The sequence below is a fragment of the Rutilus rutilus genome (genome assembly GCF_951802725.1).
Source record: "Rutilus rutilus genome assembly, chromosome: 23".
NCBI classification, from domain to species: Eukaryota; Metazoa; Chordata; class Actinopteri; order Cypriniformes; family Leuciscidae; genus Rutilus; species Rutilus rutilus.
In genome coordinates this window covers 16,270,422-16,295,491 of record NC_140233.1, presented here as the reverse complement: position 1 = coordinate 16,295,491, position 25,070 = coordinate 16,270,422, and the positions used below count along the sequence as shown (strand labels likewise).

The 25,070-nt window shown below is 39.5% G+C and overlaps 1 protein-coding gene across 4 annotated transcripts in view; it reads right to left on the bottom strand.

The window, feature by feature from the left end:
• Positions 1 to 1,366: 1,366 nt before the first annotated feature.
• The window catches only part of ptprz1a (protein tyrosine phosphatase receptor type Z1a), a 94,482-nt gene continuing 70,778 nt past the window's right edge, over positions 1,367 to 25,070 (bottom strand). For all 4 annotated transcript variants that reach the window (XM_084397001.1, XM_084397002.1, XM_084397003.1 and 1 more), the window contains 2 exons: positions 2,752 to 2,887; positions 1,367 to 2,147 (listed from right to left, as the gene is read on the bottom strand). In XM_084397001.1, coding sequence (XP_084253127.1) covers positions 2,004 to 2,147; positions 2,752 to 2,887 — 280 coding nt within the window. In that variant the 3' untranslated portion in view covers positions 1,367 to 2,003. The remainder of the gene's footprint in view (positions 2,148 to 2,751; positions 2,888 to 25,070) is intronic.

Sequence of the window (25,070 nt, the reverse complement as noted above, 5' to 3'; positions counted from 1 at the left end):
GTAGCTGCCATCTTTGTCACCAAACCCCTAAGCCACGGACTTATAATAATCGGTTCCTGAAGATGCAGTGGCTTAATAAGAAGTGACCCGATCGTCACCAGAAACATGGTCTCGTTGGGTTAAGCCAAGATGAATCTGAGGAGGGCCGAAGCAGAAGTTAATTGAAAAACAACCCTATTTGGCGAACGTCTTTAAGGAAACCTGCCTTTGTTCTCTTTTTCTGACCTCCTGAGCCAGATGGAGAAGACTGAAGGACTGTTATTCTGACCTTCTCGGGAGTTTGGCAATCAGGATGCCGAAGTAACAAGAAAAGCAAGTTGAGAGAATTAACAGCTCGCACGAGCCAAGCGGCTGCTGTCTGGAGACTGTAATCAACACGAGTCTGTCCCGAGGGCAGATGAAGACCACGGTCTTACAGGATATTGTGGAGACTTTAAAGATCTTCAAAGATAAACTGGTACCAAAAAAAGCACAATATTATACGAAAGCATTATTCTGGGTTCAATACAAAATTTTGACTCGTCCCTTGTTTGCTTCCAAAAAAACAAAATACAGTGAGGCACTTAAAATGGAAGTGAAAGGGGCCAATTTTGAAGTATTAACGCAGAAATTTGAAGCTTACAATATTATAAAAGCACTTTAATTTACATAAGTGATATATATACACACACATACACATTAATATATATATATATATATATATATATTAGTGCTGTCAAATCGATTAATCTCATCAATCATAAAAGTTATGTGAATAAATTATGTGTGTGTGTGTGTATAAATGTATATATATATACACAAAAACACAAATATTTATATGTATATATCAATGGTTGGGGGTCAGATTTTTTTAAAAGAAATTACAACTTTTACTCCACAAGGATGCATTAAATTGATCAAAAGTGACAATGAAGACATTTAAATATTTCTATTTCAAATAAATGCTTTTCTTTTTTGCCATTACAGGAATAAATTACATTTACACATTTGTTCTGTAAAGTTAGTTTTTTTTTTTGTCAACTTTAGTCATTTTAGGGTTTTATATTGGATAGAACTTTACAAAGAAAAGATTAGAAAGTGATTTATTTTATTTTATGTTAACTAAAATCATGTTAACACTCATATTGTTATGGCTATACTATTGAAACTATTTAAAGTATTTTAATGTTTAAAATTGGCTCCATTAACTTTCATTGTAAATGCCTCACTGTAACCCAGTTTTGTTTAGTTTTTTAAGAAAGGACTAAGTAAATCAACATTATTAAACATGAAATATTCCTTTCAAGATACTGTCAAAAAACAGGAATTATGAAGTTCTATCCGGCATGAACAGCCCAGTCTAGTTGTGTGCTTTCTTGTTTCTTTTAATCCTACAAACAGACAAAAGCTCTCGTACAGCTAAACAGTGTCAGTGTGTAATGCTTCATCTTACGTCAGTAACAAAACAGTGAGGCAAATCAGAAATATTAAAACACCATTTCAAATGTGACTAAATTATTAAAACGCAGCCTTGCCTTGTAAAGCACTATTGCCTCAAATATAAAATTCTAGACATAAATAGAAATTTGGTCCATCGACGTTGTTGCTGTAATATTATTTACACATTAGAATATTATTTCCTGCCCTTATCCATGACTGATTTTGCCACTTTCTTTGTATATTTGTATGAAAAACAGTGGCTGAAATTCTACTACAAAAGATACACTAATAAAAAAACAGTCTTATTAAAATAAAAACAAGTTGTTTTCCCTTTAAACAAGCTTTTAAGCAAATAAATACGACGAGACTCTATGAAAAGACATTAGTACATAAGACATTAGAACAAAGTGGCGGTTTAAGAGAGAAACAATTAATAAAAACACGGAGTGTACAAAGGCACACATTTAATGACAGCGCTGCATCCAGCAGAGCGCTATCAGTTCAGAGATGGACTGGGGGAAAACAAGAGCATTCTTTGATAGAAAAAAAACGAGTCTTTTTCCTGCGCCGGCTCATCACTATGGTTACACCAAGGATTCCAGACTCTCGGCCGCGCTCGAGACGCCTCCTGGGACCGTGCCGTTGTTGTCAGAGGACTGAAGCGCTCGCTCGTCTTCTTGGGTGCTGATCAAACTTAGGATGGCTTTGTAGAGGAACTGATACTGATCCTATCCGTCCAAAAAAAAAAAAAAAAAAAACCGGGGGAGAAAAACACATAAGAACATGTTGGTAGTTTGACCATAACATACCACTCAAAATATTCCATTTTCCCTTGTGGATTTGAGTTAATTCCACCTCAGGGCAGGATTATTAATGACTGACTTTTTCCTTGTAGTAACTGCTGCCAACTCCAGATATGCAGAGAAAAATAAGTTGCTACATTTCCTTTAAAATGTCTAAATGCCAATAGTCTGCAGACACATGGAAAACACTACATTTACCAAAATAAATAAAAGAGCTCATGCATACTATGAAAGTAGTTGCCCAAGAACATAATATAGACCTATCAAATAAATACCTATTTATATTTAATACATTTAATGAATATATATATATAAATAGGCTATTACATATACTTTCATATATAATGTATAATTCAAAATTATCTATATTAAATTAGATTTTTTTTTTTAAATCCTCAACATATATCAGAATTCATGTCTATATAGCCAAAATCGTTGTGTTTGGTAAGCATTGAAGTTCTATAACCCAATAAAAGAAATGCTTGTTATCCGAGTTCTATTGAAAGAAAGCAGCCAGATGAAGCCTCACAATGTCAGTGAAGACTCCAGGCCTCATGAGGTTGATCATCTTGGCCACCATATAGACGTCCACCACGCTCTCGGCCTCAAGCTGCTGCAGGAGCGTGAACAGCGCGCAGAACGTTCCCGCAGTCGCACCACCATTTCTGCAGATACACAAGCGGAAATCAAGACCGGGACATTATTAAACTAATCGATAATAAATAAAGCATGTTCAGTTCTTAATCCTAGCGAGCCGCCAACCCACGCAGCACTTTCAGGCATTATAGACGTGCTCCCGACTTATTACCTTGAAATATAATTTGAAAGTTAAATGCATAATAGTAATTTATTCAATACTGCAAAGTATTGATTAAAAAAATTATATTAAAGCAACGGTTTTCCAGGGACTCCCAGTGAGCCACAAGGGGGTCTTGTAAAAAATATTCCTATAAATTAAAATAATAAAAAGTACCAATAGTAATCAAAATGTAATGGTATTTTAAAAGTAATTAAAAAAAATCTGCATTTGACATTTAGTTTTAACAGTTACTGGAAAAATATGTGATGAAATGTCTTTCATCTCTCTTTACTTGCACTGTAAAAACATGAATACTTTGCACTGTTGTTGTATTATTCACTTCTAATATGTAATATTCTCTGTAATATGCCTTTGGAACAATACTTGTTATATCTTTATTTATGTATACATTTAAAAATGTTGGGGTCAGTAAGATTTTTCTTCTTTTTTGGAAAGAAATGTATACTTTCATATAGCAAGAAAGCATTCAGTTGATCACAGGTGACAGTAAAGACTGTCTAAATAATTCTATTTCCAAAAAATTATGTCTGTTTTATAACGTACAAATAAATAATCCTGAAAAAAAAGTGCCCAAGTTTCCACAATATTCAAGCAATATTACACTATACAATTTTTTTTATCAAATAAATGCAGCCTTGGTGAGCATAAGAGAATTCTTTCAAATATACATCTGACGGTATGTTTACATGACATTGATGTACTACAAAAGAAAACGTTCTTCGCGTACAGCCGACAAAGTCGTCAAAATGATCCCAGTTCACGCGGATCCGCGAAAACGACTAAAAACACCATTATTCATGTCAGGGCAGTAGGTGGCGATGTCACTTTGTAAAAAATACTGCATGCACGAAATACGCACGCGAATGACGTCACCATTTTCACAAATTCGTGTTTTTCCGTTTACACAGAGACGATGACGGTATCGTCTTCAAAAACTTGCACTTTGAAACCTATTTTCAAAAGTTTGGCCCCTACCATAAGATTCACTGTCCGCTGGATACAAACTAAATAATCTCCAATAATTATTTACTAAATGTTTCTTCTTATTAGGAGTTAAAGTGCGTAGCGCTGAAAGCCTATTGTAATTGTAAAAATTTCCTAGGATCAGCATTCTCCCCTAAAAGTGATCGGGCAGACCAAACCGTAAGTCGTAGAGACTTGAAACTTTGAGGGCTGGTAGTACTCTCACCGCCTACAACGTCACCAAGGCTCGCCCCGATCGGCCTGACGGGGGCGCTACAGCGGTGGAAAGTACGAATCGCTCATAACTTGAAAACCATTAGGCGTAGGCTCAAGTGTCTGAAATGGCTGAAAATGACCCTCTTCCTGCCTGATTTGCGTAGAACTTCACGAAATTGGGTGAGCACATGCGTCACATGATTCTAAAGAAGCATGGAAACTTTTACGGACATCTCTTGAACCCTGATTATTGCTGCTCGCAGCTATTTAGGGGCCAAGCACCGAAGGTGCGGAGGCACCTATTGTTTTTGTTCCCGTTCTTATTATTAGGGGCCAAGCACCGAAGGTGCGGAGGCACCTATTGTTTTCGTTCCCGTTCTTATTATTATTATTATTATTAGGGGCCAAGCACCGAAGGTGCGGAGGCACCTATTGTTTTTGTTCCCGTTCTTATTATTATTAGGGGCCAAGCACCGAAGGTGCGTAGGCACCTATTGTATCTGTTCCCGTTCTTATTATTATTCTTCCTTCTTCCGACTGGGCGTCTATGGCAGCCCATAGAACCGATTGCGGGAAAGTTGTAATGGTTTGACATTCTGATAGAGGACAGTCCCATCATTAAATACACCAATTTTGGTGTGTCTAAGTCATTCCCTCTAGCGCCACCACCTGTCCAAAATTTCACTTTTATTTTGCTAATAACTTTTGAACCGTAAGGCCAATCAGCGAAATTATTTTTTCCTCTGATTCCTGAGCTCATGCCGATTCGATTGCACCGTATGACGTCATTTTCCGGCATATAAATATGGCCGCCATTTTGAATGTGCTGAAAAAGCTACTTTTTCGAACTCGTCCTAGACGGTTTGTCCGATTTGCACGAAAATTGAACCAGATCATCTTCAGGTAGTGCTGACAAAAAGTTATGGAATTCAAATTGATTCGTCAAACCGTTTTCGAATAACGCTCGAACAAATTTTACGTAGCTCTTGCGAAAACAGTCGTAGGGCTGTATCTCCGCAACGCTTTATCGGATTCAGACCAAAATTGGTACATGTCATCACAAGCATGAACTGAGGCTACATGCTGTGTTTCGGCGCAGCGCCACCTACTGGTCCAGAGATATGAAAAATGGCTATTTTTGCTTATAACTTCTGAACAGTTTGTCCAAAAATCATAAAATTGGTCTTGTTAGATTCAGGGCAACATGCCGAGTCGACTGATATCCAATTTTACCATTTCGGCCATTTTGACTGTCGGCCATTTTGAATTATGTGCTAAAATGCTGTATTTTAAGAACGCATGAACGAATTGTTACGAAACTTGGTATGGGTCATCAGCACGATGTCCTGAAGAAGCGTGAGAAGTTTCGAAACAGCGCCACCTAGTGGTGACATTTTTTTTCCAAATGCTTATAACTTTGGTTGTGATCGACTTATTTTCACGAAACTCATCTCATTAGACTCCTGAATCATTGCCGAGTCCCAAGATACCAAACATGCTAGGTTTCGCCTTATGGTTTGTGTAGCGTTGTGATTTAGCGCTTAAAAAACATTTGGCTATATCTTTGAAACCGCTTGTCCGATCGAGACGAAACCACCTTCAGAAGTTTGGAAACATAGGTCGATAGCTATACGCCAATGCCCAAATGCGAAAATATTGATGTTTAGGGGTAGTAAATTCCAAACAAAGTCATGTGTCAGTCATTTTTTACGTGTTTTTTCATATAAATGTCTATAACTCCGAAGCGAATTGAGATATTTTCACCAAAATTGACACAAATATGCATGGGCTCACTCTGAGGACACATTAAAAAAATGGGGTGACTGAGCCTCTTGGTGGCGCTATAACAGAACAAAACATGAAATTCCCATTGACTTCAATACAGTTTTGTGAAATAAAATGCTATACTAAACAAATGCATTGGTGTAATATTACGAAACTCAGAATGTGCCATCAGCTCCATCCCCTAAAGGTACCCAAAATATTTCGAGACAGCGCCACCTAGTGGTCAAAAGTTATAACAAAATTTCCAAAAAGGCTAATAACTTTTGAATAAATCTGGCTATTGAAATACCACTGGTCTTAATAGATTCCCTGGGTCAAGCTGAGAACATAGATACCAAGTTTTCCTTATTTGGCCAAACTTCCTGTCCGCCATCTTGATTTTCATTCAAAACCTACTTTTTCGAACTCCTCCTAGACTGTTTGTCCGATTTTCACCAAAATCGAATCGTATCATCTCCAGACTGTGCCGACTAAAAGTTATGGATTTCGTGTCGATAGACGAAACCGTTTTCGTATAGCGCAGCAGCAAAGTTGAGGCATGATGCCAAAAGCACTATTCAGGCTTTATCTCTGCAATCCCTTGAAATATTGACACCAAACTTTGTATGTGTCATTGTCACTTCACTCTGACCACATCACATCAGTTTTGTAACTGCTCCACCTATTGGTCGAAAGTGATAATCCATTAAATCATATTCTGAATTACTTTTTATATGATTTTTCAGCCATTTCGCCTAAAATCCTCTCTAAATGTCTTTAATTGCTCATTGTTGCAGTTGGTCTGACACCTTCAGCCATGTTGGCATATCCTGTCATCTGCTTGCGCTTGGCCCCGATAATTGCTGCTTGCAGCTATATTTAGGGGCCAAGCACCGAAGGTGCGGAGGCACCTATTGTTTTTGTTCGCGTTCTTATTATTATTATTATTATTATTATTATTAGGGGCCAAGCACCGAAGGTGCGGAGGCACCTATTGTATCTGTTCCCGTTCTTATTATTAGGGGCCAAGCACCGAAGGTGCGGAGGCACCTATTGTGTTTGTTCCGGTTCTTATTAGGGGCCAAGCACCGAAGGTGCGGAGGCACCTATTGTGTTTGTTCCGGTTCTTATTATTAGGGGCCAAGCACCGAAGGTGCGGAGGCACCTATTGTATCTGTTCCGTTTCTTATTATTATTAGGGGCCAAGCACCGAAGGTGCGGAGGCACCTATTGTATCTGTTCCGTTTCTTATTATTAGGGGCCAAGCACCGAAGGTGCGGAGGCACCTATTGTATCTGTTCCGTTTCTTATTAGGGGCCAAGCACCGAAGGTGCGGAGGCACCTATTGTTTTCGTTCGCGTTCTTATTAGGGGCCAAGCACCGAAGGTGCGGAGGCACCTATTGTTTTCGTTCCCGTTCTTATTATTATTATTAGGGGCCAAGCACCGAAGGTGCGGAGGCACCTATTGTTTTCGTTCCCGTTCTTATTATTATTAGGGGCCAAGCACCGAAGGTGCGGAGGCACCTATTGTTTTCGTTCCCGTTCTTATTATTAGGGGCCAAGCACCGAAGGTGCGGAGGCACCTATTGTTTTCGTTCGCGTTCTTATTATTATTATTATTATTATTATTATTATTATTATTCATTGTTCCGACTGGGAGTCTATGGCAGCCCATAGAACCGATTGCGGGAAAGTTGTAATGGTTTGACATTCTGATAGAGGACAGTCCCAACATTAAATACACCAATTTTGGTGTGTCTAAGTCATTCCCTCTAGCGCCACCAACTGTCCAAATTTTCACTCATGTTTCTGCTAATAACTTTTGAACCACAAGGGCTAGAAACAAAATTCTTTTTTCCTCTGATTCGTGAGCTCATGGCGATTCGATTGCACCCTATGACGTCATTTTTTGTCATAAAAACATTTCCGCCATTTTGAATTTTCCGAAAAACCTACTTTTTCGAACTCCTCCTAGGCCGTTGGTCCAATTTCCACGAAAATTGAATCAGATCATCTTCAGACCATGCCGAAAAAAAGTTATGGAATTCGTGTTGATTCATCAAACCGTTCTCGAATACCGCGCAAACAAATTTTACGTAGCGCTTGCAAAAACAGACACAAGCCAGTATCTCCTCAACACTTTATCATATTCAGACCAAACTTGGTACATCTCATCACAAGCATGACCTGAGGCAACATGCTGCGTTTCGGCGCAGTGCCACCTACTGGTCCGGAGATATGAAAAATTGCTATTTTTGCTTATAACTTCTGAATGGTTTGTCCAAAAATCATAAAAGTGGTCTCGTTAGATTCAGGGCGTCATGCTGAGTCGACTGATATCCAATTTTCCCCGATCAGCCATTTTGGCTGTCGGCCATTTTGAATTATGTGCTAAAATGCTGTATTTTATGAACGAGTGAACGTATCGTTACAAAACTCGGAATGGATCATCAGCACGATGCCCTGAAGGAGCCTGAGAAGTTTCGAAACAGTGCCACCTAGTGGTGAATTTTTTTTCCCAAATGCTTCCAAATGCTTATAACTTTGGGTGTGGTCGACTTATTTTCACGAGACTCATCTCATTAGAGTCCTGAATCGTTGCCGAGTCCCACGATACCAAACATGCTAGGTTTCGCCTTACGGTTTGTGTAGCGTTGTGATTTAGCGCTTAAAAAACATTTGGCTATATCTTCGAAACCGCTAGTCCGATCGAGACGAAACCACCGTCAGAAGTTTGGAAACATAGGTCGATAGCTATATGCCAATGCCCAAATGCAAAAATATTGATGTTTAGGGGTAGTAAATTCCAATCAAAGTCATGTGTCAGTCATTTTTTACGTGTTTTTTCATATAAATGTCTATAACTCCGAAGCGAATTGAGATATTTTCACCAAAATCGACACACATATGTATGAGCTCACTCTGAGGACATGTAAAAAAAATGGTGGGACTCAGCTTCTTGGTGGCGCTATAATAGAACAAAACATGAAATTCTCATTGACTTCAATACAGTTTTGTGAAATAAAATGCTATACTAAACAAATGCATTGGTGTAATATTACAAAACTCAAAATGTGCCATCAGCACCATCCCCTGAAGGTACCCAAAATATTTCGAGACAGTGCCACCTAGTAGTCAAAAGTTATAACAAAATTTCCAAAAAGGCTAATAACTTTTGAATAAATCTGGCTATTGAAATGCCACTGGTCTTCATAGATTCCCTGGGTCAAGCCGAGAACATAGATACCAAGTTTTCCTTATTTGGCCAGACTTCCTGTCCGCCATCTTGATTTTCATTCAAAACCTACTTTTTCGAACTCCTCCTAGACCGTTTGTCCGATTTTCACCAAAATCGAATCGTACCATCTCCAGACTGTGCCGACTAAAAGTTATGGATTTCGTGTCGATAGACGAAACCGTTTTCGTATAGCGCAGCAGCAAATTTGAGGCATGATGCCAAAAGCACTATTCAGGCTTTATCTCTGCAATCCCTTGAAATATTGACACCAAACTTTGTATGTGTCATTGTCACTTCACTCTGACCACATCACATCAGTTTTGTAACTGCTCCACCTATTGGTCGAAAGTGATAATCCATTAAATCATATTCTGAATTACTTTTTATATGATTTTTCAGCCATTTCGCCTAAACTCCTCTTTAAATGTCTTTAATTGCTCATTGTTGCAGTTGGTCTGACACCTTCAGCCATGTTGGAATATCCTGTCATCTGCTTGCGCTTGGCCCCGATAATTGCTGCTTGCAGCTATATTTATTATTATTATTATTATTATTATTCTTCCTTCTTCCGACTGGGAGTCTATGGCAGCCCATAGAACCGATCGCGGGAAAGTTGTAATGGTTTGACATTCTGATAGAGGACAGTCCCAACATTAAATACACCAATTTTGGTGTGTCTAAGTCATTCCCTCTAGCGCCACCAACTGTCCAAAGTTTCACTCATGTTTATGCTAATAACTTTTGAACCACAAGGGCTAGAAACAAAATTCTTTTTTCCTCTGATTTCTGAGCTCAGGGCGATTCGATTGCACCCTATGATGTCATTTTTCGTCATAATAATTTTTCCGCCATTTTGAATTTTCCGAAAAACCTACTTTTTCAAACTCCTCCTAGGCCGTTGCTCCAATTTCCACGAAAATTGAATCAGATCATCTTCAGACCATGCTGACAAAAAGTTATGGAATTCGTGTTGATTCATCAAACCGTTCTCGAATACCGCGCAAACAAATTTTAAGTAGCGCTTGCGAAAACAGACACAAGCCAGTATCTCCTCAACACTTTATCATATTAAGACCAAACTTGGTACATCTCATCACAAGCATGACCTGAGGCAACATGCTGCGTTTCGGCACAGTGCCACCTACTGGTCCGGAGATATGAAAAATGGCTATTTTTGCTTATAACTTCTGATTGGTTTGTCCAAAAATCATAAAAGTGGTCTCGTTAGATTCAGGGCATCATGCTGAGTCGACTGATATCCAATTTTCCCCGATCAGCCATTTTGGCTGTCGGCCATTTTGAATTATGTGCTAAAATGCTGTATTTTATGAACGCGTGAACGTATCGTTACAAAACTCGGAATGGATCATCAGCACGATGCCCTGAAGGAGCCTGAGAAGTTTCAAAACAGTGCCACCTAGTGGTGAATTTTTTTTCCCAAATGCTTCCAAATGCTTATAACTTTGGGTGTGGTCGACTTATTTTCACGAGACTCATCTCATTAGAGTCCTGAATCGTTGCCGAGTCCCACGATACCAAACATGCTAGGTTTTGCCTTACGGTTTGTGTAGCGTTGTGATTTAGCGCTTAAAAAACATTTGGCTATATCTTTGAAACCGCTAGTCCGATCGAGACGAAACCACCTTCAGAAGTTTGGAAACATAGGTCGATAGCTATACGCCAATGCCCAAATGCGAAAATATTGATGTTTAGGGGTAGTAAATTCCAATCAAAGTCATGTGTCAGTCATTTTTTACGTGTTTTTTCATATAAATGTCTATAACTCCGAAGCGAATTGATATATTTTCACCAAAATCGACAAACATATGTACGAGCTCACTCTGAGGACATGTAAAAAAAATGGTGGGACTCAGCCTCTTGGTAGCGCTATAATAGAACAAAACATGAAATCCCCATTGACTTCAATACAGTTTTGTGAAATAAAATGCTATACTAAACAAATGCATTGGTGTAATATTACAAAACTCAAAATGTGCCATCAGCACCATTCCCTGAAGGTACCCAAAATATTTCAAGACAGTGCCACCTAGTGGTCAAAAGTTATAACAACATTTCCAAAAAGGCTAATAACTTTTGAATAAATCTGGCTACTGAAATGCCACTGGTCTTAATAGATTCCTTGGGTCAAGCCGAGAACATAGATACCAAGTTTTCCTTATTTGGCCAAACTTCCTGTCCGCCATCTTGATTTTCATTCAAAACCTACTTTTTCGAACTCCTCCTAGACCGTTTGTCCGATTTTCACCAAAATCGAATCGTATCATCTCCAGACTGTGCTGACTAAAAGTTATGGATTTCGTGTCTATAGACGAAACCGTTTTCGTATAGCGTAGCAGCAAACTTGAGGCATGATGCTAAAAGCACTATTCAGGCTTTATCTCTGCAATGCCTTGACATATTGACACCAAACTTTGTATGTGTCATTGTCACTTCACTCTGACCACATCACATCACATTTGTAACTGCGCCACCTATTGGTCGAAAGTGATAATCCATTAAATCATATTTTGAATGACTTTTTATATGATTTTTCAGCCATTTCGCCTAAAATCCTCTTTAAATGTATTTAATTGCTCATTGTTGCAGATGGTCTGACACCTTCAGCCATGTTGGCATATCCTGTCATCTGCTTGCGCTTGGCCCCGATAATTGCTGCTTGCAGCTATATTTAGGGGCCAAGCACCGAAGGTGCGGAGGCACCTATTGTGTTTGTTCCGGTTCTTATTATTATTATTCTTCTTCCGACTGGGCGTCTATGGCAGCCCATAGAACCGATTGCGGGAAAGTTGTTTTGGTTTGACATTCTGATAGAGGACAGTCCCAACATTAAATACACCAATTTTTGTGTTTCTAAGTCATTCCCTCTAGCGCCACCACCTGTCCAAAGTTTCACTTTTATTTTGCTAATAACTTTTGAACCGTAAGGCCAATCAACAAAATTCTTTTTTCCTCTTATTTCTGAGCTCATGCCGATTCGATTGCACCCTATGACGTCATTTTCCGTCATATAAATATGGCCGCCATTTTTAATTTTCTGAAAAAGCTACTTTTTCGAACTCGTCCTAGACGGTTTGTCCGATTTGCACGAAAATTGAACCAGATCATCTTCAGGCAGTGTTGACCAAAAGTTATGGAATTCAAATTGATTCGTCAAACCGTTTTCGATAAACGCACGAATACATTTTACGTAGCGCTAGCAAAAACAGTCGTAAGGCTGTATCTCCGCAAAGGTTTATCGTATTCAGACCAAACTTGGTACATGTACTCACAAGCATGACCTGAGGCTACATGCTGCGTTTCGGCGCAGCGCCACCTACTGGTCCGGAGATATGAAAAATGGCTATTTTTGCTTATAACTTCTGAACAGTTTGTCCAAAAATCATAAAATTGGTCTCGTTAGATTCAGGGCGACATGCCGAGTCGACTGATATCCAATTTTACCATATCGGCCATTTTGACTGTCGGCCATTTTGAATTATGTGCTAAAATGCTGTATTTTATGAACGCATGAACGGATTGTTACGAAACTTGGCATGGGTCATCAGCACGATGTCCTGAAGGAGTGTGAGAAGTTTCGAAACAGCGCCACCTAGTGGGGAATTTTTTTTTTCAAATGCTTATAACTTTGGGTGCGGTCGACTTATTTTCACGAGACTCATCTAATTAGACTCCTGAAACCTTGCCGAGTCCTACGATACCAAACATGCTAGGTTTCGCCTTACGGTTTGTGTAGCGTTGTGATTTAGCGCTTAAAAAACATTAGGCTATATCTTCGAAACCGCTTGTCCGATCGAGACGAAACCACCGTCAGAAGTTTGGAAACATAGGTCGATAGCTATACGCCAATGCTCAAATGCGAAAATATTGATGTTTAGGGGTAGTAAAATTCAAACAAAGTCATGTGTCAGTCATTTTTTACGTGTTTTTTCATATAAATGTTTATAACTCTAAAGCAAATTGAGATATTTTCACCAAAACTGACACACATATGTATGGGCTCACTCTGAGGACACGTAAAAAAAATTGTGGGACTGAGCCTCTTGGTGGCGCTATAATAGAACAAAACATGAAATTCCCATTGACTTCAATACAGTTTTGTGAGATAAAATGCTATTTTCATTCAAAACCTACTTTTTCGAACTCCTCCCACACCGTTTGTCCGATTTTCACCAAAATCGAATCGTATCATCCCCAGACTGTGCCGACTAAAAGTTATGGATTTCGTGTCAATTGACGAAACCGTTTTCGTATAGCGCAGCAGCAAATTTGAGGCATGATGCTAATAGCACTATTCAGGCTTTATCTCTGCAATGCCTTGACATATTGACACCAAACTTTGTATGTGTCATTGTCTCCTCACTCTGACCACATCACATCAGTTTTGTAACTGCGCCACCTATTTGTCGAAAGTGATAATCCATTAAATCATATTTTTAATTACTGTTTCTATGATTTTTCAGCCATTTCGTCTAAAATCCTCTTTAAATGTCTTTAATTGCTCATTGTTGCAGTTGGTCTGACACTTTCAGACATGTCGGCATGTCTTGTCGTCTTATTCTGCTTGGCCCCGGTAATTGCTGCTTGCAGCTATATTTAGGGGCCAAGCACCGAAGGTGCGGAGGCACCTATTGTGTTTGTTCCGGTTCTTATTATTATTATTCTTCTTCCGACTGGGCGTCTATGGCAGCCCATAGAACCGATTGCGGGAAAGTTGTTTTGGTTTGACATTCTGATAGAGGACAGTCCCAACATTAAATACACCAATTTTTGTGTTTCTAAGTCATTCCCTCTAGCGCCACCACCTGTCCAAAGTTTCACTTTTATTTTGCTAATAACTTTTGAACCGTAAGGCCAATCAACAAAATTCTTTTTTCCTCTTATTTCTGAGCTCATGCCGATTCGATTGCACCCTATGACGTCATTTTCCGTCATATAAATATGGCCGCCATTTTTAATTTTCTGAAAAAGCTACTTTTTCGAACTCGTCCTAGACGGTTTGTCCGATTTGCACGAAAATTGAACCAGATCATCTTCAGGCAGTGTTGACCAAAAGTTATGGAATTCAAATTGATTCGTCAAACCGTTTTCGATAAACGCACGAATACATTTTACGTAGCGCTAGCAAAAACAGTCGTAAGGCTGTATCTCCGCAAAGGTTTATCGTATTCAGACCAAACTTGGTACATGTACTCACAAGCATGACCTGAGGCTACATGCTGCGTTTCGGCGCAGCGCCACCTACTGGTCCGGAGATATGAAAAATGGCTATTTTTGCTTATAACTTCTGAACAGTTTGTCCAAAAATCATAAAATTGGTCTCGTTAGATTCAGGGCGACATGCCGAGTCGACTGATATCCAATTTTACCATATCGGCCATTTTGACTGTCGGCCATTTTGAATTATGTGCTAAAATGCTGTATTTTATGAACGCATGAACGGATTGTTACGAAACTTGGCATGGGTCATCAGCACGATGTCCTGAAGGAGTGTGAGAAGTTTCGAAACAGCGCCACCTAGTGGGGAATTTTTTTTTTCAAATGCTTATAACTTTGGGTGCGGTCGACTTATTTTCACGAGACTCATCTAATTAGACTCCTGAAACCTTGCCGAGTCCTACGATACCAAACATGCTAGGTTTCGCCTTACGGTTTGTGTAGCGTTGTGATTTAGCGCTTAAAAAACATTAGGCTATATCTTCGAAACCGCTTGTCCGATCGAGACGAAACCACCGTCAGAAGTTTGGAAACATAGGTCGATAGCTATACGCCAATGCCCAAATGCGAAAATATTGATGTTTAGGGGTAGTAAAATTCAAACAAAGTCATGTGTCAGTCATTTTTTACGTGTTTTTTCATATAAATGTTTATAACTCTAAAGCAAATTGAGATATTTTCACCAAAACTGACACACATATGTATGGGCTCACTCTGAGGACACGTAAAAAAAATTGTGGGACTGAGCCTCTTGGTGGCGCTATAATAGAACAAAACATGAAATTCCCATTGACTTCAATACAGTTTTGTGAGATAAAATGCTATTTTCATTCAAAACCTACTTTTTCGAACTCCTCCCACACCGTTTGTCCGATTTTCACCAAAATCGAATCGTATCATCCCCAGACTGTGCCGACTAAAAGTTATGGATTTCGTGTCAATTGACGAAACCGTTTTCGTATAGCGCAGCAGCAAATTTGAGGCATGATGCTAATAGCACTATTCAGGCTTTATCTCTGCAATGCCTTGACATATTGACACCAAACTTTGTATGTGTCATTGTCTCCTCACTCTGACCACATCACATCAGTTTTGTAACTGCGCCACCTATTTGTCGAAAGTGATAATCCATTAAATCATATTTTTAATTACTGTTTCTATGATTTTTCAGCCATTTCGTCTAAAATCCTCTTTAAATGTCTTTAATTGCTCATTGTTGCAGTTGGTCTGACACTTTCAGACATGTCGGCATGTCTTGTCGTCTTATTCTGCTTGGCCCCGGTAATTGCTGCTTGCAGCTATATTTATTATTAGGGGCCAAGCACCGAAGGTGCGGAGGCACCTATTGTGTTTGTTCCGGTTCTTATTATTATTATTCTTCTTCCGACTGGGCGTCTATGGCAGCCCATAGAACCGATTGCGGGAAAGTTGTTTTGGTTTGACATTCTGATAGAGGACAGTCCCAACATTAAATACACCAATTTTTGTGTTTCTAAGTCATTCCCTCTAGCGCCACCACCTGTCCAAAGTTTCACTTTTATTTTGCTAATAACTTTTGAACCGTAAGGCCAATCAACAAAATTCTTTTTTCCTCTTATTTCTGAGCTCATGCCGATTCGATTGCACCCTATGACGTCATTTTCCGTCATATAAATATGGCCGCCATTTTTAATTTTCCGAAAAAGCTACTTTTTCGAACTCGTCCTAGACGGTTTGTCCGATTTGCACGAAAATTGAACCAGATCATCTTCAGGCAGTGTTGACCAAAAGTTATGGAATTCAAATTGATTCGTCAAACCGTTTTCGATAAACGCACGAATACATTTTACGTAGCGCTAGCAAAAACAGTCGTAAGGCTGTATCTCCGCAAAGGTTTATCGTATTCAGACCAAACTTGGTACATGTACTCACAAGCATGACCTGAGGCTACATGCTGCGTTTCGGCGCAGCGCCACCTACTGGTCCGGAGATATGAAAAATGGCTATTTTTGCTTATAACTTCTGAACAGTTTGTCCAAAAATCATAAAATTGGTCTCGTTAGATTCAGGGCAACATGCCGAGTCGACTGATGTCCAATTTGACCATATCGGTCATTTTGGCTGTCGGCCATTTTGAATTTTGTGCTAAAATTCTGTATTTTATGACCGCATGAACGGATTGTTACGAAACGTGGTATGGGTCATCAGCACAATGCCCTGAATGAGCCTGAGAAGTTTCGAAACAGCGCCACCTAGTGGTGAATTTTTTTTTTCAAATGCTTATAACTTTGGGTGTGGTCAACTTATTTTCACGAAACTCATCTTTTTAGACTCCTGAATCGTTGCCGAGTCCTACGATACCAAACATGCTAGGTTTCGCCTTACGGTTTGTGTAGCGTTGTGATTTAGCGCTTAAAAAACATTTGGCTATATCTTTGAAACCGCTAGTCCGATCGAGACGAAACCACCGTCAGAAGTTTGGAAACATAGGTCGATAGCTATACGCCAATGCCCAAATGCGAAAATATTGATGTTTAGGGGTACTAATTTCCAATCAAAGTCATGTGTCAGTCATTTTTTTCGTGTTTTTTCATATAAATGTCTATAACTCCGAAGTGAATTGAGATATTTTCACCAAAACTGACACACATATGTATGGGCTCACTCTGAGGACACGTAAAAAAAATTGTGGGACTGAGCCTCTTGGTGGCGCTATAATTGAACAAAATATGAAATTCCCATTGACTTCAATACAGTTTTGTGAAATAAAATGCTATACTAAACAAATGCATTGGTGTAATATTACGAAACTCAGATTGTGTCATCAGCACCATCCCCTGAAGGCAACCAAAATATTTCAAGACAGCGCCACCTAGTGGTCAAAAGTTATAACAAAATTTCCAAAAAGGCTAATAACTTTTGAATAAATCTGGCTATTGAAATGCCACGGGTCTTAATAGATTCCTTGGGTCAAGCCGAGAACATAGATACCAAGTTTTCCTTATTTGGCCAAACTTCCTGTCCGCCATCTTGATTTTCAGTCAAAACCTACTTTTTCGAACTCCTCCTAGACCGTTTGTCCGATTTTCACCAAAATCGAATCGTATCATCTCCAGACCGTGCCGACTAAAAGTTATGGATTTCGTGTCGATAGACGAAACCGTTTTCGTATAGCGCAGCAGCAAAGTTGAGGCATGATGCTAATAGCAATAATTAAGGCTTTATCTCTGCAATGCCTTGACATATTGACACCAAACTTTGTATGTGTCATTGTCACTTCACTCTGACCACATCACATCAGTTTTGTAACTGCGCCACCTATTGGTCGAAAGTGATAATGCATTAAATCATATTTTTATTGACTGTTTCTATGATTTTTCAGGCATTTTGCCTAAAATCCTCTTTAAATGTCTTTAATTGCTCATTGTTGCAGTTGGTCTGACACTTTCAGACATGTTGGCATGTCTTGTCGTCTGATTGTGCTTGGCCCCGATAATTGCTGCTTGCAGCTATATTTATTATTATTATTCTTCTTCCGCCATGGGAGTCTATGGCAGCCCATAGAACCGATTGCGGGAAAGTTATGAAATTTGGCACAATGATAGAGGACAGTCCAAAAAGTCACCATACCAAATTTGGTGTCTTAAAACCAATCCCTCTAGCGCCACCACCTGTCCAAAATTTCACTTTTATTTTGCTAATAACTTTTGAACCGTTTGGCCAATCAACAAAATTCTTTTTTCATCTGATTCCCGAGCTCATGCCGATTCGATTGCACCCTATGACGTCATTTTCCGGCTTATAAATATGGCCGCCATTTTTAATGGGCTGAAAAAGCTACTTTTTCGAACTCGTCCTAGACGGTTTGTCCGATTTGCACGAAAATTGAACCAGATCATCTTCAGGCAGTGCTGACAAAAAGTTATGGAATTCAAATTGATTCGTCAAACCGTTTTCGAATAACGCTCGAACACATTTTACGTAGCGCTTGCGAAAACAGTCGTAGGGCTGTATCTCCGCAACGCTTTATCGGATTCAGACCAAAATTGGTACATGTCATCACAAGCATGACCTGAGGCTACATGCTGCGTTTCGGCGCAGCGCCACCTACTGGTCCGGAGATATGAAAAATGGCTATTTTTGCTTATAACTTCTGAACATTTTGTCCAAAAATCATAAAATTGGTCTCGTTAGATTCAGGGCAACATGCCGAGTCGACTGATATCAAATTTTACCATATCGGCCGTTTTGACTTTCGGCCATTTTGAATTTTGTGCTAAAATGCTGTATTTTAAGAACGCATGAACGGATTGTTACGAAACTCGGTATGGGTCATCAGCACGATGTTCTGAAGGAGCGTGAGAAGTTTTGAAACAGCGCCACCTAGTGGTGAATTTTATTTTTCAAATGCTTATAACTTTGGGTGTGGTCGACTTATTTTCACCAAACTCATCTCATTAGACTCCTGAATCCTTGCCGAGTCCAACGATACCAAATATGCTAGGTTTCGCCTTACGGTTTGTGTAGCGTTGTGATTAAGCCCTTAAAAAACATTAGGCGATATCTTCGAAACCGTTTGTCCGATCGAGACGAAACCACCATCAGAAGTTTGGAATCATAGCTTGTTAACTACACGTCAATGCCCAAATGCGAAAATATTGATGTCTAGAGGTAGTAAATTCCAATTAAAGTCATGTGTCAGTCATTTTTTACGTGTTTTTTCATATAAATGTCTATAACTCCGAAGATAATTGAGATATTTTCACCAAAATCGACACACATATGTATGGGCTCACTCTGAGGACACATACAAAAAATGGTGGGACTGAGCCTCTTGGTGGCGCTATAATAGAACAAAACATGAAATTCCCATTGACTTCTATACAATTTTGTGAAATAAAATGCTATACTAAACAAATGCATTGGTTTAATATTACGAAACTCAGAATGTGCCATCAGCTCCATCCCCTAAAGGTACCCAAAATATTTCGAGACAGCGCCACCTAGTGGTCAAAAGTTATAACACAATTTCCAAAAAGGCTAATAACTTTTGAATAAATCTGGCTATTGAAATACCACTGGTCTTAATAGATTCCCTGGGTCAAGCTGAGAACATAGATACCAAGTTTTCCTTATTTGGCCAAACTTCCTGTCCGCCATCTTGATTTTCATTCAAAACCTACTTTTTCGAACTCCTCCTAGACTGTTTGTCCGATTTTCACCAAAATCGAATCGTATCATCTCCAGACTGTGCCGAATAAAAGTTATGGATTTCGTGTCGATAGACGAAACCGTTTTCGTATAGCGCAGCAGCAAATTTGAGGCATGATGCCAAAAGCACTATTCAGGCTTTATCTCTGCAATCCCTTGAAATATTGACACCAAACTTTGTATGTGTCATTGTCACTTCACTCTGACCACATCACATCAGTTTTGTAACTGCTCCACCTATTGGTCGAAAGTGATAATCCATTAAATCATATTCTGAATTACTTTTTATATGATTTTTCAGCCATTTCGCCTAAAATCCCCTTTAAATGTCTTTAATTGCTCATTGTTGCAGTTGGTCTGACACTTTCAGACATGTTGGCATGTCTTGTCGTCTTATTTTGCTTGGCCCCGGTAATGGCTGCTTGCAGCTATATTTAGGGGCCAAGCACCGAAGGTGCGGAGGCACCTATTGTGTTTGTTCCGGTTCTTATTATTATTAGGGGCCAAGCACCGAAGGTGCGGAGGCACCTATTGTGTTTGTTCCGGTTCTTATTATTAGGGGCCAAGCACCGAAGGTGCGTAGGCACCTATTGTATCTGTTCCCGTTCCTATTATTATTATTATTCTTCCGTTTCTTCCGACTGGGAGTCTATGGCAGCCCATAGAACCGATTGCGGGAAAGTTGTAATGGTTTGACATTCTGATAGAGGACAGTCCCAACATTAAATACACCAATTTTGGTGTGTCTAAGTCATTCCCTCTAGCGCCACCACCTGTCCAAAGTTTCACTTTTATTTTGCTAATAACTTTTGAACCGTAAGTCCAATCAACAAAATTCTTTTTTTCTCTTATTCCTGAGCTCATGCCAATTCGATTGCACCCTATGACGTCATTTTCGTCATAACAATATGGCCGCCATTTTGAATTGTCCGTAAAAGCTACTTTTTCGAACTCGTCCTAGATGGTTTGTCCGATTTGCACGAAAATTGAACCAGATCATCTACAGGCAGTGCTGACCAAAAGTTATGGAATTCAAATTGATTCGTTAAACCGTTTTCGAAAAACGCTCGAACTAATTTTACGTAGCGCCTGCAAAAACAGTCGTAGGGCTCTATCTCCGCAACGGTTTATTGTATTCAGACCAAACTTGGTACATGTCATCACAGGCATGACCTGAGGCTACATGCTGTGTTTCGGCGCAGCGCCACCTACTGGTCCGGAGATATGGAAAATGGCTATTTTTGCTTATAGCTTTTGAACAGTTTGTCCAAAAATCATAAAATTGGTCTCGTTAGATTCAGGGCAACATGCCGATTCGACTGATATCCAATTTGACCATATCGGCCATTTTGACTGTCAGCCATTTTGAATTTTGTGCTAAAATGCTGTATTTTATGAACGCATGAACGAATTGTTACGAAACTTGGTATTGGTCATCATCATGATGTCCTGAAGGAACCTGAGAAGTTTCGAAACAGCGCCACCTAGTGGTGAATTTTTTTCCCCAAATGCTTATAACTTTGGGTGTGGTCGACTTATTTTCACGAGACTCATCTCATTAGAGTCCTGAATCGTTGCCGAGTCCCACGATACCAAACATGTTAGGTTTCGCCTTATGGTTTGTGTAGCGTTGTGATTTAGCGCTTAAAAAACATTTGGCTATATCTTTGAAACCGCTTGTCCGATCGAGACGAAACCACCTTCAGAAGTTTGGAAACATAGGTCGATAGCTATACGCCAATGCCCAAATGCGAAAATATTGATGTTTAGGGGTAGTAAAATCCAATCAAAGTCATGTGTCAGTCAATTTTTACGTGTTTTTTCATATAAATGTCTATAACTCCGAAGCGAATTGAGATATTTTCACCAAAATTGACACAAATATGCATGGGCTCACTCTGAGGACACATTAAAAAAATGGTGTGACTGAGCCTCTTGGTGGCGCTATAACAGAACAAAACATGAAATTCCCATTGACTTCAATACAGTTTTGTGAAATAAAATGCTATACTAAACAAATGCATTGGTGTAATATTACGAAACTCAGAATGTGCCATCAGCTCCATCCCCTAAAGGTACCCAAAATATTTCGAGACAGCGCCACCTAGTGGTCAAAAGTTATAACAAAATTTACAAAAAGGCTAATAACTTTTGAATAAATCTGGCTATTGAAATGCCACTGATCTTAATAGATTCCCTGGGTCAAGCCGAGAACATAGATACCAAGTTTTCCTTATTTGGCCAAACTTCCTGTCCGCCATCTTGATTTTCATTCAAAACTTACTTTTTCGAACTCCTCCTAGACTGTTTGTCCGATTTTCACCAAAATCGAATCGTATCATCTCCAGACTGTGCCGACTAAAAGTTATGGATTTCGTGTCGATAGACGAAACCGTTTTCGTATAGCGTAGCAGCAAAGTTGAGGCATGATGCAAAAAGCACTATTCAGGCTTTATCTCTGCAATCCCTTGAAATATTGACACCAAACTTTGTATGTGTCATTGTCACTTCACTCTGACCACATCACATCAGTTTTGTAATTGCTCCACCTTTTGGTCGAAAGTGATAATCCATTAAATCATATTCTGAATTACTTTTTATATGATTTTTCAGCCATTTCGCCAAAAATCCTCTCTAAATGTCTTTAATTGCTCATTGTTGCAGTTGGTCTGACACCTTCAGCCATGTTGGCATATCCTGTCATCTGCTTGCGCTTGGCCCCGATAATTGCTGCTTGCAGCTATATTTATTATTATTCTTCTTCCGACTGGGCGTCTATGGCAGCCCATAGAACCGATTGCGGGAAAGTTGTTTTGGTTTGACATTCTGATAGAGGACAGTCCCAACATTAAATACACCAATTTTTGTGTTTCTAAGTCATTCCCTCTAGCGCCACCACCTGTCCAAAGTTTCACTTTTATTTTGCTAATAACTTTTGAACCGTAAGGCCAATCAACAAAATTCTTTTTTCCTCTTATTTCTGAGCTCATGCCGATTCGATTGCACCCTATGATGTCATTTTCCGTCATATAAATATGGCCGCCATTTTTAATTTTCTGAAAAAGCTACTTTTTCGAACTCGTCCTAGACGGTTTGTCCGATTTGCACGAAAATTGAACCAGATCATCTTCAGGCAGTGTTGACCAAAAGTTATGGAATTCAAATTGATTCGTCAAACCGTTTTCGATAAACGCACGAATACATTTTACGTAGCTCTAGCAAAAACAGTCGTAAGGCTGTATCTCCGCAACGGTTTATCGTATTCAGACCAAACTTGGTACATGTCATCACAAGCATGACCTGAGGCTACATGCTGCGTTTCGGCGCAGCGCCACCTACTGGTCCGGAGATATGAAAAATGGCTATTTTTGCTTATAACTTCTGAACAGTTTGTCCAAAAATCATAAAATTGGTCTCGTTAGATTCAGGGCGACATGCCGAGTCGACTGATATCCAATTTTACCATATCGGCCATTTTGACTGTCGGCCATTTTGAATTATGTGCTAAAATGCTGTATTTTATGAACGCATGAACGGATTGTTACGAAACTTGGCATGGGTCATCAGCACGATGTCCTGAAGGAGTGTGAGAAGTTTCGAAACAGCGCCACCTAGTGGGGAATTTTTTTTTTCAAATGCTTATAACTTTGGGTGCGGTCAACTTATTTTCACGAGACTCATCTAATTAGACTCCTGAAACCTTGCCGAGTCCTACGATACCAAACATGCTAGGTTTCGCCTTACGGTTTGTGTAGCGTTGTGATTTAGCGCTTAAAAAACATTAGGCTATATCTTCGAAACCGCTTGTCCGATCGAGACGAAACCACCGTCAGAAGTTTGGAAACATAGGTCGATAGCTATACGCCAATGCCCAAATGCGAAAATATTGATGTTTAGGGGTAGTAAAATTCAAACAAAGTCATGTGTCAGTCATTTTTTACGTGTTTTTTCATATAAATGTTTATAACTCTAAAGCAAATTGAGATATTTTCACCAAAACTGACACACATATGTATGGGCTCACTCTGAGGACACGTAAAAAAAATTGTGGGACTGAGCCTCTTGGTGGCGCTATAATAGAACAAAACATGAAATTCCCATTGACTTCAATACAGTTTTGTGAGATAAAATGCTATTTTCATTCAAAACCTACTTTTTCGAACTCCTCCCACACCGTTTGTCCGATTTTCACCAAAATCGAATCGTATCATCCCCAGACTGTGCCGACTAAAAGTTATGGATTTCGTGTCAATTGACGAAACCGTTTTCGTATAGCGCAGCAGCAAATTTGAGGCATGATGCTAATAGCACTATTCAGGCTTTATCTCTGCAATGCCTTGACATATTGACACCAAACTTTGTATGTGTCATTGTCTCCTCACTCTGACCACATCACATCAGTTTTGTAACTGCGCCACCTATTTGTCGAAAGTGATAATCCATTAAATCATATTTTTAATTACTGTTTCTATGATTTTTCAGCCATTTCGTCTAAAATCCTCTTTAAATGTCTTTAATTGCTCATTGTTGCAGTTGGTCTGACACTTTCAGACATGTCGGCATGTCTTGTCGTCTTATTCTGCTTGGCCCCGGTAATTGCTGCTTGCAGCTATATTTAGGGGCCAAGCACCGAAGGTGCGGAGGCACCTATTGTGTTTGTTCCGGTTCTTATTATTATTATTATTAGGGGCCAAGCACCGAAGGTGCGGAGGCACCTATTGTGTTTGTTCCGGTTCTTATTATTAGGGGCCAAGCACCGAAGGTGCGGAGGCACCTATTGTATCTGTTCCCGTTCCTATTATTATTATTATTCTTCCGTTTCTTCCGACTGGGAGTCTATGGCAGCCCATAGAACCGATTGCGGGAAAGTTGTAATGGTTTGACATTCTCATAGAGGACAGTCCCAACATTAAATACACCAATTTTGGTGTGTCTAAGTCATTCCCTCTAGCGCCACCACCTGTCCAAAATTTCACTTTTATTTTGCTAATAACTTTTGAACCGTAAGTCCAATCAACAAAATTCTTTTTTTCTCTTATTCCTGAGCTCATGCCAATTCAATTGCACCCTATGACGTCATTTTCGTCATAACAATATGGCCGCCATTTTGAATTGTCCTTAAAAGCTACTTTTTCGAACTCGTCCTAGATGGTTTGTCCGATTTGCACGAAAATTGAACCAGATCATCTTCAGGCAGTGCTGACCAAAAGTTATGGAATTCAAATTGATTCGTTAAACCGTTTTCGAAAAACGCTCGAACTAATTTTACGTAGCGCCTGCAAAAACAGTCGTAGGGCTCTATCTCCGCAACGGTTTATTGTATTCAGACCAAACTTGGTACATGTCATCACAGGCATGACCTGAGGCTACATGCTGTGTTTCGGCGCAGCGCCACCTACTGGTCCGGAGATATGGAAAATG